Consider the following 16,839-nt stretch of genomic DNA (forward strand, 5'->3'; position numbering starts at 1 on the left):
CACAAAACATAAAGCAATGGTTTACTCACAAATTAAATTACTTTGGGTACAAGGAGAAGTCATGACATACATTTTTAAAAACTGATAAAAATAAAATATTATATTTGAATATGAATGACCATCAATCATTAAAAAAAAGAGGGAATTATTTGTACATATCAGTCAATGATGTGCTTGGTAGTGGTGAGTGACAGAAGAGGAGCATTTAAGGTGCATTTACTGGGCCTTCCATGGCCTCTCCTTTGATTACGCCCCAAAATACCACCTAGCACTAGAGCGTGCGTGAGCCAAACAAAACTTTACATCTGAGATTTATGCGACCAACAAGTTTGGGAGAAAAATGTCCTAGAACAAGCTGTCCAGACAGTTCTGTGTTGGAAGTTGTACCACACTTATGGGTTCTGCCAACACCAGAACCAGAGCCAAACTGCTGACTGTTCACAATACACAACAGTCCCTTAGGTGGGTGGCACCATAGGTCATAATGGCGGTTTGATTGTTTTTTTGTTTTTTTTTTCTGATTATTGAGAACAACACTGTCTGTGTGCTCTCACTCTTTGGTCCTTATGGTTCAGTAATTAAGTTGTTTGCCACTTGGCAGAACTTGTGTACTTCTCTCAGATGCTGGACCAACTCTGTCTCCGCCTCTGCCTAATGTGTCCAACTTGCCAAGCCCAAAGATGCCTCATTATGCCTTTTGTTGGTGCTCATTTGGTTGCCCTGGTGCCAAACATTGGCATTTGCATCAGACAGGTGCAGGCAGAGACGGGTCAGAACTTCTTTGGTACACTATTTCCAAAAGTCCATCCAAACTATCTTCTGGAATCAGACATATTAATGGGGAGTTTGTTCCCCCTTTTCTGTAGAAACCTCTACTCTTAAGGCAGTACGCCTTACACTGTGTGTCAAAACATTGCAGTGAGGATATGATTGCATTCAACCAGGAGAGCATCAGTGAGGTCAGTTACTGATATTGACGATTAGTTAAGAATCACAAACATCATTCCAACTCCATCACTTCAGATTCCATCACTCCATCACTTGACACTCAGTGCTCCACAGCTGCACACCTCTATCCAACACCTGGCACTGGGTAGGGTGACCCTAGGCTCGTGTGCAGTTGTTAAAGAGCATTCTATTCTATTGGAAATTATGTTCTATGGTGATTATACAAACTGTGCATTTCCAATTAATCACCCGAATCAGCAGTGTAAGTGCGGATGGTATGATACTAGGGCTGGGACCACTTATGGCTTTATCAAACAAGGGCCAGTAAATTGGTAAGTAGAATTGTTGTTTTTTTTCCTTTCTATTTCGAATGCACAAGCACTCTACACTCATTTCTGTTATCTGAAAGTTCAGTACTGGTATTACTTCATTATCAGATGGTGCATTAAATGTCATAATGAAGTGCAGGCAAACAGGGAAAACACCAACACAAGCAGCATTTTTCATTCTCAATCGTAGTTTATCGTCATTAGCTGTCATTAAGTCTTTTCAAACCAACGACATTTTATGCATTGAACACACGGAACCTTTACATTGAAGCACTTCACTTAAAATGAACATCTAAAAAAAGTATCATAAACTCAAACACTCTACCACAGGAATGAACACATAGCTCATAACATCACATCAAGTCATTTCAGTGTGTGCTATTTCAGGCTAGATTTGTTACAGTATTGGATTGGATTTATTTTCTTCTATCCTAATATCCACTGATATATGTGGCCTCAGAGCACTAAATGACTTTCCCCAACCACTCAACAGTAAAATTCAAACCATGAAGTGTTCCCCAACACTGTTAGTAAAAGAATAAAAGAGACACACTCACAGAAATGAAGGTTTCTAAATGATTCTCGGTTTAGATGTATGGTTCCAGAAAAAAACATACGTCTAAACCATCAGTGCCTGGAGTCCAGACTTCACACCCAAATAAAAAATACCTTAGGGTTTACTTACTGAGTTGTGGTCACACAGTGGCTTGTCAGTCAGTGTCCCAAAGATGGTGGGCTGCAAGAGAGAATTCAAGTTAATCTACTGAATTTAAATTGAATCAGACAGCCAGTCATCCACCCGCCAGGTACATAGTGATTAAAAAACTGGGTTCTCATTGATCACTAATTAAATGAGGAAGCGGTGCCGCATGACTGATCAGGGACGAGATCAAGCGATATCAGAGACCAAATGAGGTGAAAAAGATAAGAGGGAAAGTTTTGTCTTTGACAAACTATAATTAGACTAGCTATACTTCAATATGCTAGCACAGTTATGCTTACATTTCATTTGACAGGATACTTAAACTAGGGTCCCTTTCCATTCATAATTGTACAGATTAAGACTAGGCTGAATATCAAAAAGTTACAGGTTCTGACTTGGAAGAGACAGAAACTTCAAATCTTGTGGAGGTTCTTTAAACTTTCAAAAGGCTCATCACTCACATTTCTCATTTATATAAAATAATTTTTAAAGAACCACCACTTGAAGTGTTCTTTAGAGAACCACCAAAAGTGATTCTTTGGCATCACCCCAAAGAGCCAGGTTGAAATCTTTAATTTTAAGAGTGTGTTTAATGTAGTTTACTGACTAGTTTAGTTCAGCAATAGTCTTGACGTGTACAAAAGATGACCCTAAATCTTGAAACACTACAAAAGTAGCTGCTAACATTGCAGCCAACACTGCTCATCCTCACCAATACAGTATTGTGCAAAAGTCAGAAAATTCTTTGCCTATTAGTTCCTAATTAACCAACATCAATAATGATTTCTGAGAAAATCTGATATAAGATAATCAATTTCATAAGGAAGGGGAAAGTCAAAGGAACTCACAGTTTGGAAATAATATGTAGCTGTCAAGAAGCAGTTACTGAGAAAACAAAAGAGAAAATTTGCAAACCAAAAACAGCTGTTCTTAAAGCAAAATTGTTCTTGGTCTGGTTCCACCACCAGACTTCCCTGTAGATACTTTTTTTTAATCCTGAAAAAATATACTAGTTATAATATACATTATTAGTTGCAGTGGCCTCTGTGTAATTTTCTGTTAAATGTATTCTGCTTTTTCCTGATGCTGAAAACTAAACGACTTGTACATAATGGCCATTTTGACGAGTGTTCTCCTTTGCACGGTACTGCACACATTTTCTGATAATATATTCCTATTTTTCTATAAACTATGCAGATTTATCTGCTATAAAAGTATTTTTTTGTGTCTGCTTTTTAACTTTCCCAAGTCTTGCTAGATACGAGCACGAGTACCTTTAAAAAGAAAGAAAAATCATTAGTTAGAAGTAACCACATTGACGACAATCAAATAGCTCTTATCAAACTCATCATCCTGAGGCATGCACGGCACTGGAGGCTCTGAGGCCTTGCTGCTGACATTTAATGGCCGCAGCTCGAAAAAAACGATGATAATAAAACGGAATTCATTATGTGCGTGGGCAGGTGTCTTCACAGAGATTAATGGCCATCATCTGCTTTTAATGTCGACACCGAAGAGCAGGGCTAGTTTGGCTAATTAAAGTCTAGGCCTTAAATAAGGAAAAAGCCAATACAGCAGCAGCAGAAAGTGCCTGGGCCTTCAAGTCCACCAGCCTGTGATCCAAAACAATTAACAAAACAACAGTTGTGTAATCTGGTTCTACGTTCCAGAGTCCAATAGCTTCATCAGAGGGAGGAGACAGCAGAATATAGACAGTAGTTCAAGTGTATCAAATCAGGCATGTAATGAAAAATATTTCACAGAACTGCAAATGACCAACCCTGCATATTAAGGGTTTAGAAAGCTGCTCCTCAGTTACAAGATTCCTTCAAAGTTTGAAGACTAATCAATGTGGACATGATCTGGGTGTTTGCAGTTCAGCACAGCATGGTATCAGGAAAGAATGTGATTCTGGTTGCAATCAAAGCCCTGAATCATTCATCAGACTGTGATTTCAAAGTCTGTTTTTTTTCTTTCTTCTCATCCTGTTTTTCTTACTTCACTCTTCAGCTGAAGCTTAATTTAGTTGCACTTCAGCCCACTCGCAGGTCAATCATGCTTGCTGCTGAGCTTTGCTCAACAACTTGTAGCAAGTGCTAAATAGTTCTAAGCCTGTTCTGAGGAGGAATTTGGGCATCCTGGTAAATTATATCATCAGCACCCATGAGGGAATGAAATCAGGGGAACAAAAGCATACTATAGAGTAATGCTGCACATTAAAATAGAGATCTGAACTTGTACTCAGTGTAACTGAATCCTGCGGGGCTGAAACACCCCGGGAGCATGGGCCCTGTAGTGGTGGACATATTCACACAGAAGCAGTAATTATGATGTTTCTGCACCACACTGCTGATGCTTAACGCTTCTAGCTTCAAGTATAATTTTTGCTGCGTGACATGAGCTGCCATAAACAACTGTGAACCGCGTGCTATGAGAAGCTTTCACAAAATATTCTCATGGCAACTCATGCTCTGCTTAGCAGCCATGCCATTTGGCTTTTGGTATAAATGACAGCTTGCATTAGATTTCATATTATACCTACACAGAGCATGCAGTAGACCATGTAAACTGTAACTAAGTTAGCTTTATGCCAAGATATAGGCCAATTGTTTCATTAATATCAATGAAGTGCTAAACAAATATACAGAGTTTTGCAGACATGGCACCTTAACTTTTCTCTGCAGGCCCCCAGTAGCCATTCCAGAATAGAAATTGGCTTGGGTATTTTGGGGGATTATTAATCAGTACAACTGAATTGATATTTTTCTCCCATAAAGCTTTTCCGATTACCGTATTTTCCGGATTATAAGTCGCACTTTTTTTCAGTTTGGCCAGGGGTGCGACTTATACTCCGGAGCGACTTATAGTCCGGAAAATACGGACTTCACGGCAACCGGGAGAATGCGCCACGCTACGTTCTCGGAAGTCATTGAATGGATCAGCAAAGCATGGGCTTCCGTGAAAACCGAAAGCATCCTGCTGGGATTCAGAAAGGCTGGAATAATTGCAAATGTAACTGACGACGAGTCTGACAAAAGCGACGAAGAAGAGGAAGCGGCGCTTCGTCCACCTCCAGAGTTAGCGGAGTTGTTCATAAGTGACACTGAGAATGAAGAGTTCAATGGATTTGATGATTTGGAGTGATATAAACTTTGATAAAAATGGTTTGATAAACTTGTTAGCATGTTCTTTGTTATAGTTTGTCATTATAGTTATCTGAATAACTGTTCATGTTACGTTAACTTGGATTTTATGAAATCCCCCCCCCCCCTAGGTCTGAAGATCAAAGCTTAATGGACTTTGAATGTTTAATAAAGAACATCCAGTGAATATCTTAGACCAGAGAAAAAAGTTTGTAATTTTTAGATTATATTTATTCATTAGAATCATAATGATTGTATCTGAACTCTGCTACATGTACATAATGTTAATAATACTATTCTATTGGTAAGTTTTGTTGGAAGCAAAGGGGTTAAATTCTTGAAACACCTAACGGAAAACAGTCCTGTCAGGACCTGAACTGAAGGCTTTCCACAAGATTAACTACCAGTATGATTAGGAAGTGACAGTGGAATAGACTAATCACATTTTGATTTACAATGGATGGGACGACTTACTGAAGAAATAATGTCACTTTAGACCTTGAGAGTACAAGCTGTAGCCAAAACAAGTTTCAGTCAGTTGTTAGAAGTGGAAAACAGTGGCAACTCTATGCCAGGTCTCTTTACAGAAGGTCACTTCATAGTGCTACAATATACACAATATATTTTAATGTGTGCTGGAAGCTTCAGGGAAAAAAACTACAGAATCTGCAAAATGGCAACTCGTTAGGACATCGAAAAACATTCTTTAATGTAACATAATGCACCGACATTGCTGACAACTTCTTTCAGTCCATTCGGTAGCTGGCATTTCATTACAGGTAAGCATTACAATATTTTGATATGACAGCAATGACGTTCCCACGAGTCCACTGTCTTTTCAAAGTTGACTACACTTTCTTTGTACACTTGACCACATAACCATAACTGGCCGCATACTTGTGTGATGAGTACTAATATAGTGTCAGACACTTGTTCTAGAGTAGTATATGGGCAGCGCCTACTATTTAGAGCAGACCTGTGTAATTTCAGATGTAGCTACAGTGTAAGAGGATGAAATAGGGCCCAAAGTGCTCAGGTGGTCACATAAACAAAATAATAATCAATCAAACACACACACACAAACACACACACACACACAATTTCAGGCACTGAATAAGGACTTTAATGGAGAAGATGAGAAAGTCAATACTGGAGCCACAGGTGCACCAGACTGCTCTAATCAGTTAAATGATTGCCTCTACAGTTGCCCTGTTAAATCTATCTGAAATACAAATATAGACTAACTGCTATCTAAACAAACTGTGGCCTCAATTATTTCAGAATCAATTACTAATACTTCCAGGTCAACCCGTCTCTCACTTAATCCTAAAATAAAAAACAGAACAGTGAAAAACAAATCAAAATGGTCTAGAAGGCAGTCTATTTTTGCCTTACATATACTAAGTTACTTCTCAGCCATATGAAGGTGTTTTAAAAAAATGTGTTGTGTCAAACATATGAAACCACTCTGCATTACTGTATTTGCTTTGTAATGATTTGTTTAAGTTTAGTATTGGTTTTAAGCTTAAGTATTTGTACTATATTGAACTGTATAATGTTTCGATCCAGTTTATAAAGGATGGGCCAAATCCAAATTTATGTAGAACTGCTAACAAAAATTTCCAATTTAACCTGTCGAATGCTTTCTCTGCATCTAAAGAGACTACTATTTTTTCTAATTTGTTAATGGAACAGTAGTCTATTATATTTATTAGTCGGCGTGTGTTATCGGCCGAGTGCCGGCCCTTGATAAAACCTGTTTGGTCCGAATGTATAATATATGGAGTGATTTTTTCTAATCTTCTTGCGAGAACTTTGCAAATAATTTTAAGGTCTACATTAATAAGAGAGATTGGGCGATAGCTAGATGGAAGTGTTGGGTCTTTGCCTGGTTTAAGAAGCAGGCTAATGTTGGCCGAGTTCATGTTTGGAGAGATTGTGTGGTTATTCTTGATTTGAGTCACCATCCTGAAAAAAGTAGGTTCTAACACAGGCCAGAATTCTTTATAGAATTCTGCTGGGAACCCGTCTGGGCCTGGGGCTTTATTATTTGGAAGGTGCTGTATTGCCTTATAGAATTCAGATGATGAAAATGGTGAATCAAGAGTTGTAATCTGATCCTCATTTAATTTAGGTAGATTTATATCATTAAGAAATTCTTCAATTTCAGCATCAGATGGATTAATCTGTGATGAGTATAAGGCTTCATAAAAGTCTTTAAAGGAGTTATTTATTTGTTGTGGGTCATGAGTAATATTACCGACCGAGTCTTTAATAGAGTGAATAGCTGTTTTTTCTTTATTCAGTTTTAACTGATTGGCCAGGAATTTTCCAGATTTATTTCCATGTTCAAAGTTTTCCAGACGCAACCTCTGCAACATAAATTGTGTCTTCTTATCAAGTATTTCATTTAATTCCAATTTAAGTTTCCTCAGGCTGTTAATTATATTTTCTTGTGGTGATGCAGCATAGGCATTTTCTAAAGATTTAATTTTCTGTTCCAATTCTAATATAAGTGTTTTTTCTTTATTTTTCTTATGTGCGCAGTAAGAAATTATTTTACCCCGCATTACTGCCTTTCCTGCTTCCCATAGAACACATGGCGATATTTCCGGCAGATTATTTTGTTCTAAGTATATAGCCCACTCTCGTTTAAAATAATTAATGAAATCTTGTTCTTTAAGTAATGATGTATTAAATCTCCAGTTCCTAGTTGGTGGTGTAACTCGTTTCTGTGTCAGAGACACAGATACAGGTGCGTGATCACTAATAGTGATAGGATGTATCTGAGTGTCTGTGATTTCCGTCATCATGGAGCTACTGACTAAAAAGGAATCCAGGTGGGAGTGGGAGTGATGTACTTGTGAGAAAAAACTATAATATCTCAGAGTGGGGTGATGTGAGCGCCAAGCATTGCAAAGACCAAAATCCTTCATGTATTGTTTAAGAATGTCTGCAGACTGCCAGTTTCTTTGACTCACTGCTGTACTAAGCCTGTCAATCTCTGCATTAAGTACCAGGTTGAAGTCCCCTCCTATTACAAGTGTGGTATCAGAGTGATCAGCAAGTGAGGTGAAGAAGGTATGAAAGAAGGAGGGATCATCAACATTTGGTCCATATATACTGGCAATACATAAATCTATATTCTGAATAGATAGATTAAGTATTATAAATCTGTCTTCGGGGTCTGACATCGTGTTTCTAATAGAGAAGTTTATCCTTTTGTTAATTAATATAGCTACACCTCTTTGTTTAGAGTTGTAACAGGCTGAGTACATATGAGGAAACTGTGAAGAGGAGAGTGTGTGTGCAGATGTTCTGGACACATGTGTCTCCTGTAGGAACACAATGTCAGCCTGTAAGTCGTTTAACCGGTTAATAATTTTCACCTTCTTCTCCCTTGAACCAACTCCACGCACATTCCATGAAACAAACCTCAGTGTGCTCATATTGAAATTAATCGAGAAAGTGTTGCGTGCTCACTGAAGATGTGTGTGTGTGTGGATGTGTATGTGAGTGTACATTGCATGTTGTGTGTCCTGTATAGCATTGTGTGTGTGTTGTGTAGCAAACATGTTGGATGCAGAAAGAAAAGAAAAGGAAAGGGTGCTCCAAAGTGACAAATATGGCAAAAGAATGAGGGGAAGAAAAATAAATAAATAAATAAATAAATAAAAATAAAAAATAAAAAAAAATAAAAATAATAATAATTACTTAACATAAAGTCCACTATGCTGTCTAAACCGGCATTAATTGTTATATATAGACATGTAAAAAAAGAAAAAAAACAAAACAAAGAAGATAGAGAAAAAAGGCGTTTGTATACACAGGTCACCTGATCAGTATAGCCATGGCGTGGTTTCCTGGTCGCGATAGAGCTGTCCGTTTATATAGAGTTTGTCCACCGCGATGATAGCTCGTGAACCTTCTTGAATATGTTTTTTCCGGAGAGGGAACAGGATTTTGCGTCGCTCCAGGATCTCTTTAGGAAACTGATCGTTGACGCTGAAGTCCGTTCTTCTCAGCTCCCGTCCGCGGCTCTTCACCAGCTCTTTCTGCTTGAAACGTTCGAATTTGGCTATGATTGGTCTGGGTCTGTGTGCCCCGGGTCGCTTAGCTCCTATACGGTGAACACGATCGAAATTGATGGTTTTAACGGTGTCCTCCGGGAGCTTCAGGTAGGATTGCAAGAACTCTTTCACTGTCGTTTCCGGGTTTTCCTCCGATTTCTCCGGTAGACCCGAAAACACGAGGTTGTCCCTCATGCTGCGGGCCTGGAGCTCGGTGACGGTTTCCCTGATTTTTTTATTCTCCTCCGAGAGCCGGGTCATTCCCTTGGTGAGGGAATTCACCGACTCTCTGAGAGCGGCGTTCTCCACAGCGAGTGCTTCCACCTGCTGTTGGCTGAACTCTACCGACTCCCGGAGAGCCTGAAACTCCTTGTGAAGAATTTCCAAAATGGAGAGGCGAGCGTCGAAACTGGACAGCTTCTTATCGATGGACTCCAAAATGTCCGCCACTTCGCTGGACTGAGAAGAATTTAATGCTAAATTCTACAAGCTGAGATTTTAGTAATATGTTAAAGCTAAGCTAATTGTGCTTCACATTACAATTATTTGGCTGTTCTAGATTAAACACAGACATTTAATGCTTGCAAAAGACACTGAAGCTTGTAACAGAATATTCCCATACATTTCACATTGTAGCAGTTTTACAATGATTCCTTCAAAGTCCTGGTCTACAGCTGCCACCACTGTTTTCCATTTCTAACATCTGACTGAAACAGAAGGTGAGGCTGCCATTCATATGTGCAGTCAGTGGCATATCTACGACTTTCACAAGGCCTAGAGTGACATTTTTTCTTACAAAATTGGTCCCATTTATTGAAAATCAAAACATTATTGGATTCCAGTTATGTTTATTATATAACACATTACACCTTCAGTTCAGTTTGTGAAGTCTTAGCCAATGCTAACTTAGCTGCATTTACCTAGATAGGACAGTGAAAAAAATCCTGAATGTATAATGTTCCATTGAGTATTTCAAGACTTTAACCTTAAAAATTTAAAATAATAATAATAATAAACAATTAAGTAAGAGCATTAGCACAATTGATGCAGAATTTAAGTATAGCAGTCCTGATGATTCTATTAATAAAATGAACTGCAAATTACAGACTTATTTCACATAAATCATTAGGCCTTCTGTGAAGTCCTAGAAGGCTCTAATAGTTGTCTAAACCTTGTTAACTGTCAAATCTGGACTGTTAAAGTAATCTATTTAATATGAAGAATGAAAAGCAATCAGTGTGAAGAACTAGGCAGTGGGGCTGTGAGGTTGTAGAAAAAATGTGCAGGGTCCCTAAGTTCTGTCCAGAAAAGTCTTGAATTCATACATCTCTGAATCTTCAGTAACCATAACCAAAGACAAAATGCTGATATTGAACAAAGCACAATCATCTCATTTGATTGTTTATTTATTTATTTATATTTTTGATAAAGAAGAATTAAGACTTTCAGTTCCATGGTACCATTTATTTTATTGAAGGCACCTTTCGCTGGGAGCTCACTGTTTTAGACTGACACCCTAGCACACCTGACGCCCCCCTTTTAGGCATCACAAATGTTGGGCAAGCTTGAAAGGTTCAAGTGAAGCTCTAAGCCCTGGCAATACCAGTCAGCACAGGAAGGAACGTGAAGAAACGACTATACTCAAAAAAACTCAACTGACTGCATTCAAATTCTCCTCCAGACACATTGTTCTTGTCTTGGCTGACAGACAGCTCTGTATCACCACCTGCTGAGTGTCACCTTTACAGGCTCTGTCTGCGAGCAGGCAGCTGAAAACTGTCTGCCTCCTGGAATTTCTGATGTGTTCTGCCAAAGTGCACGACTTGCATCCATCTCCCATACCACTGTGAACTCTGGCTCCAAACCACACTAAAACACACCGGCGGTATGTGCACTGATAGTAAAAATGCATCTAAAAAGTTATTATTTCGAAAAAGCATTTTCCACAGACAGCACAAGAAACCCTCAGAGACAATGGGAAAACCGCTCTAGTGTAGCCTAATAGCTGATTAACACCTATAACAATCCATTGTTTAAACAATCCTGGTCAATAATTGTTAATGAGGTATTCTTCAACTGCCACAAGCTCAATTTGCCGTATGATGTTCTTTCAAACTGTTGCTATGATCAGATTTCAAATTCTGCAGAAAATGTAATTTCAGCATATTTTATCAGTATCAGTCCTCAGGCTGATTTAACTGAACTAAGTCTAGTCTTGGACTAAACTATAGTGCATTGTGATTTTGGCAAGATTCCTGTAAGTCTAAGCTTAAGCTTAAATGTGTATTTGGAAAACTGCCATTTTTATGTTCAGTAGCACTTGCACTTTGCTTTAGAAACCACTTTAGTTGCTTAATATGGCCAGACACAGGTTGCTCAAGCTAACCTTAGCTCTGCTGTTAGCGACAGACAATAAGCAGCACCCGGCAGCAGCTTGGCCAGATAATCAAGTCAGCCGTGCCCGTCCTAATCAGCTAAAGTAGAGTGTTGGCAGACATTTGTGAGTGAAAGCCCACCACTGCATGCTGTTGCATAATGAGGGCCATTAAAATCCTCACCCCTGTGTGACATGGAAAGGGGAAAATCAATAGCTTAGCCATTGTAATGTTTTAGTGTAGCACACTGTCGCTACCATGCGAGTTTGATTTATGAAAGCTTCTTGCGTGCCAGAGTTTCCAAACCAGTCAGCATCACTGATATGAGTAGTGGTTGTTCAATGGGCTTGTTATATATTATATTATATTATATTATATTATATTATATAAGAATTTCTATATTATATAAGGCTTAACTTAGCCATCATCTATTTTGCACAAGCATGTCTAAACACTGGTAGTTCAATTCCTCAAGCCAGCTCCTAAGGATGCTAATAGGCACCCTAAAATTACTAGCCATTTGCTTAAGGATGCTAATAGGTGCCCCAAACTAGCATAGAAATTCACACATCACACCAACTGCATGTAGTACATTTCGCTATAGTCTAGAGCTATTTACTCTATAGCTTATAGGAAATCCTCTTATATGTTAATATAAAGGAAAGAGGTTTTATCTATCAAATCTCAGAGCTTGCAGGCATTTTGTGTTATCCCTTCATCCTCTCAGGACTAAATTATATTTCATACACAAATGCCTATGACACTGGTTTGGACTTTAGCTCCCTTTAGAGACGAAACAATGGGCAATAATTATTTATAGGCTCTTAATTACAATTACATGCTGGAAATACTGCATTATCTTATATGGTATATAGAGGGACATTGGTGATGTCTTTGTTTTTCCATTATCATAGTATTTATGCCATAATGACCACCGTTCTGGGGTACAGGAGGTGATCAAATGACACTTATAATGCCTGCAGTGTTAGATTTATCTGAGGGTAAGATGAACTGACGTTGACCCCTGGAAAGCCAGTAAAAAAAAAAAAACAATTGTGACATTTAGTCAGTCCACTTTGCTTTACAGTATTTGACCCTTACTGATTATTTTTGAAAGATTAAAGGCAAACTCAAAAATAGATTTTTTTTCACAGCTTGTTCTCTGTGGGGTTTTAAATCATTCATAACATGCAGTATTTATGCGATTACACAGTGTAAACCAGCCTATGAAATGGCAAGCCACAGGCCTAGCAATTTACTCTGAATGTCAATATTTCAGCTTCACATTAGCTCGAAAATTGTTTGTTTTAGGTCAACATGAATGAGGAATCTTTACAATAAAAAAGGATAAAAGTTGTTGTGTCAAACAAACAGCTCTTTTATCATCCGCATGATGAATGCCTTGATTTGTTCAAAATTAAAAATGGGTGCTGTTCACCACTTTTGGTTAATTAAATTGATACAAGCTGAAAACAAAAACTCTTATCAGCATGTAGGCGGTCAATGAAAAAATTATGAGATGAAATGAGGCCAAGGGCTGCACATTTTTCTAATAAAAATATGGGTGTAGGAACCACTGTAACCTTTCAAAAATGTGTATTAACATTTGTAACAAAATGAAAATACCATGCCACAAGCCCGATTACTGACCACCTTTGGAGAATCTGATTCTTGTGGCTTAGCATGGCCAAGAGCCGCCTGCTTTGACGTGAAGCTGTCACTTGATTGACATGGAGACCAACCAACTTGGCAGAAGTATCCAGATATATCCTAGAGCAGTATAAATCCCACAGCACTGAGCTGTGGAGCAGAGGAACTGCATTCTCTGGAGTCATGAAGCTCCATCCAATGTCTTTGGAATAAGTTGGAGTGGCATTTGTGACCCAGAACAAACATCAACAAATAACATCCAACATCAACATCTGACCTCACTAATGCTCTTACAGCTAAATGCAATCAATTTGTCACAGCATGGTTCAAAAGTCTAGTAAGAGTAAAACCTTTCCAGATAGTAAGCTGTATGTTGGCCTAATATTATTAAATAAGGTTTGGAAAGCTAGTTCTGGAAAACAAACTTTCAGAGTGGCTTGATGGTGGCTGTGATTTCGTTTACTCTGGTGGTGACAGGAAACGGAGAAATTTTGTAATTTCTTCAATGCAAACATAACCATTTTATTTACCATCTCAAAATTATAAATTAACCTACATGTCTCATCTGCTTATACACATATAATTGATAATGGTACAGATTAGTCCAAAATCCTGTCTCAAAAAAAAAAATGTATCAGGCAACATTAAGAACCATTTTAGGTAGTTAGGAGTTAGGTAGTTTTAGAGGCATTAAAAGGTCTGGGTCCTATCACTACTATGGTGAACAATTCTGGTAAGTTTATCTAGAACAGTGCAATCTACATTGAACCACTCTGAATAGCTTTGTTCTGTCTTAACAATTCAATAATGGAGGAATGTTTCTCAAATCCCTTCAAAAAATTTCACATTTTTACATTTCATTTACATAAATAGTTCTTTAAAGAACCATCCACTGAAAGATTTTTAGGGGACCAAATGTGGCACTGCTCCAAAGAATTATTTTTGGCAACTTTTTTTCCAAAAAAAAAAAAAACATATCTGATATCAATACTTGAACAAGTGCCCAAAGAATCCCTCAAAGATGCCGCTTTTCCCTGCATGTGCTTATCCATTTTCAGGCAGCTGCAGAAAAGTATTTCTCTGAAACATTCTGAAACCGTGCTTTCTGTCCGAACAACCATTTTCCTTGCTTTGTGAGAACAGGAACAAAAGAATACAGCCTTAAGAGCAGAAGCAGGGAAAAGCAAGCGGGAGGGGGGCCGTAGAAAAGTGATGCCTATGGCCACTAAAAGGTTGGTCTCCACAACAACCAGCTCCCAGCTGCTGAGGGATTACTGCCTTGCAATTTCTCTCAGATATTTCTGCTTTTTAGCTATTGAAATTACTGAACTTTAAAATCCAGGTTAAGACTGCAATAACAAGAAACAACAGAGAATGCTTCGACATAGCAATGTTTGGGTTTAATCAACAGCTGCTGAAAAATTAATAAGGAATAATGAAGCAGCACAGCACACTCAATATAACCCTACATTTTCCAAATAAGTCATTTTGACGCCTATAACTGGTTAATTATTTTGCTTTTAATTATTACATTACATATTAGTAGTACATAATTATATGTATATTGTGATAATGACCAATAATTGAATGTATTATGAGAATTTGACCTAAATTCCCATTTTATCAGTGTATAATAGGCAGCAGATTCCAGATTCTAGTATCAGGAGACTCTCTGGAGTTTGTGGCATTAGCACTAAGAATTCACTAAAGTCCCTAAGGACCTTTAGACAGCAAATGCAACTTATTCAGGCGACAGTGAATTAATGCGTGCATGTGTATAACTCAAGATATCTTGCACACCAGAAGCAATATTTTGAACACCGAAAATGCAGCATTATTTTACCCGCCCTCTCTTTGACTTCTCAGAACCTTCACAGGTGACAACTTTCTAAGCAATCACTGCCGTTGGCATAGTGCCCACTAAGCTAATGTTTCAGCTGTGTCCCAGCAACTAGAACTTTGACAAATGTCAGAAGGATTCATTTACCTTTTGCTTCCTCATAGATGTTGTTAGCATCTCCAAAGGCAGCTCAAACTGAGACACCAGGCTGTATGTAAAAGAGCTCGTAATGTTCTGGTTTCTGAATGAGGAGCTCATTCCTAGCTCCTTTCACTTTTCCAAAGTGGAAAGAAGCCCACTCAAAGTCACTGTAGGGGCAGGCAATATGGCAAAAATATTATAATCACAATACTTTTCATAATACATTTTCATGATACACAATATGTATCATAATATTTAGTTTTACTAAGATTTAATAAGTTGGAAAAGACAAAATAAAACCTGTAGTGCTGCAAAATTCTACAATAATAATAATACATATACAACTTCAATGATTTTTATTTAATGTGGTACAAACTGCACTGCACTAAATTCTATTAAAACATTTTGCTCACTTTGTAATGAAGCACGTAATTAGTCAGTGTTCTTTAAGCACTGACGTCACCCAAGTTATGTAAGAAAGACAATTTATCACAATGACCATAACACACTGTCACATTGCCCACCCTATGTCATCATTTGCCCATTTTATAAGGAGCAAAGGATATTTGTCACTAGAAGACATTCAGATGATTTTCCTTCTTTTGTTGCTGCATCATTTTTCTTTTTGATTGTGTTGCATCTGGTGTGTACAGTTTTGATGCAAAAAAAGGTGCTTGAATGTTTAGCATTTTCATATCGATTACTCATGATGTGTTCGATATGTAACACTTCAAGATGTGATCCATCCATCCAGTTTCATCACTATGTCAATGAAAGGAACTATGTAAAAAGCAATTTTTCACTATAACTGTTTGTGTTCTGTATAATAAAGTGAAGGTCATTTCACGGCTTTTTGGTAGTCAAAAAAGGGTAAATACTCGTATTCCATACACAAGCTTTAAATCATCTGTTGTTAGATGTATGTTGAAATTACACTAGGTGACGTAACAGAAAAGACATTTTTACACACATTTGATTCAAACTACTTCATTGTGTTATTTGAGATGGTGGTTACACCCTAATACACTGTGATAAAAAGGTGATCATTCATGTTCAATCATTTGCATAAAGATGTGTTTACTATTCATTATTACAACTAATAATGCAATTATTAGTGAGTTTCACACAATCAACCTCAAATGATGTACTAATAAAGAATAAATCTTCAAAGGTCTGCATAAATAAATGGTAAAGATAAACAGTCATCCAGAATGGTAATTTCTAGAGAAACTTAGGCAGAATAGTGGTGGTGATATAAAGTGGTGATAAATAAAATAGTGGTGAACAATATAAAGAGTTTAGCCTCTAAAAGCTCCCTCACAAAATGCTAATGCATGAAATTGTTATGAATACACTTTCTGATGCTTGAGACATTGTTTAATGTTCTGAGATAGTTTTGGCCCAAAATATATTTATCATTTAGCCATGTCAGAGTGGTACACATAGGGTGCTGAAAGGCAAAATAGTCCCTACAGAAAACAATTTTAGCTTCAACACTATTTCATCAACATCAACACTGCATATAGGAACTCAGTGGATGTGTGGGGTCACCGGTAGTTTTGGATAATGAAGATTTCTATGTCCCAATGTGTGTTGCTTAAAATACAGTGTTATCAAACAATATTGTTAAACCATAAGTT

The 16,839-nt window shown here is 37.7% G+C and overlaps 1 protein-coding gene across 1 annotated transcript in view; it reads right to left on the minus strand.

The window, feature by feature from the left end:
- rasgef1ba (RasGEF domain family, member 1Ba) overlaps window positions 1-16,839 on the minus strand; it is a 142,260-nt gene that overhangs the window by 84,273 nt on the left and 41,148 nt on the right. The window contains exon 3 of the mRNA XM_037531317.1: window positions 1,963-2,013. Within this exon, the coding sequence (XP_037387214.1) occupies window positions 1,963-2,013 (51 nt within the window). The remainder of the gene's footprint in view (window positions 1-1,962; window positions 2,014-16,839) is intronic.

Source organism: Pygocentrus nattereri, chromosome 20 (genome assembly GCF_015220715.1).
Source record: "Pygocentrus nattereri isolate fPygNat1 chromosome 20, fPygNat1.pri, whole genome shotgun sequence".
NCBI classification, from domain to species: domain Eukaryota; kingdom Metazoa; phylum Chordata; class Actinopteri; order Characiformes; family Serrasalmidae; genus Pygocentrus; species Pygocentrus nattereri.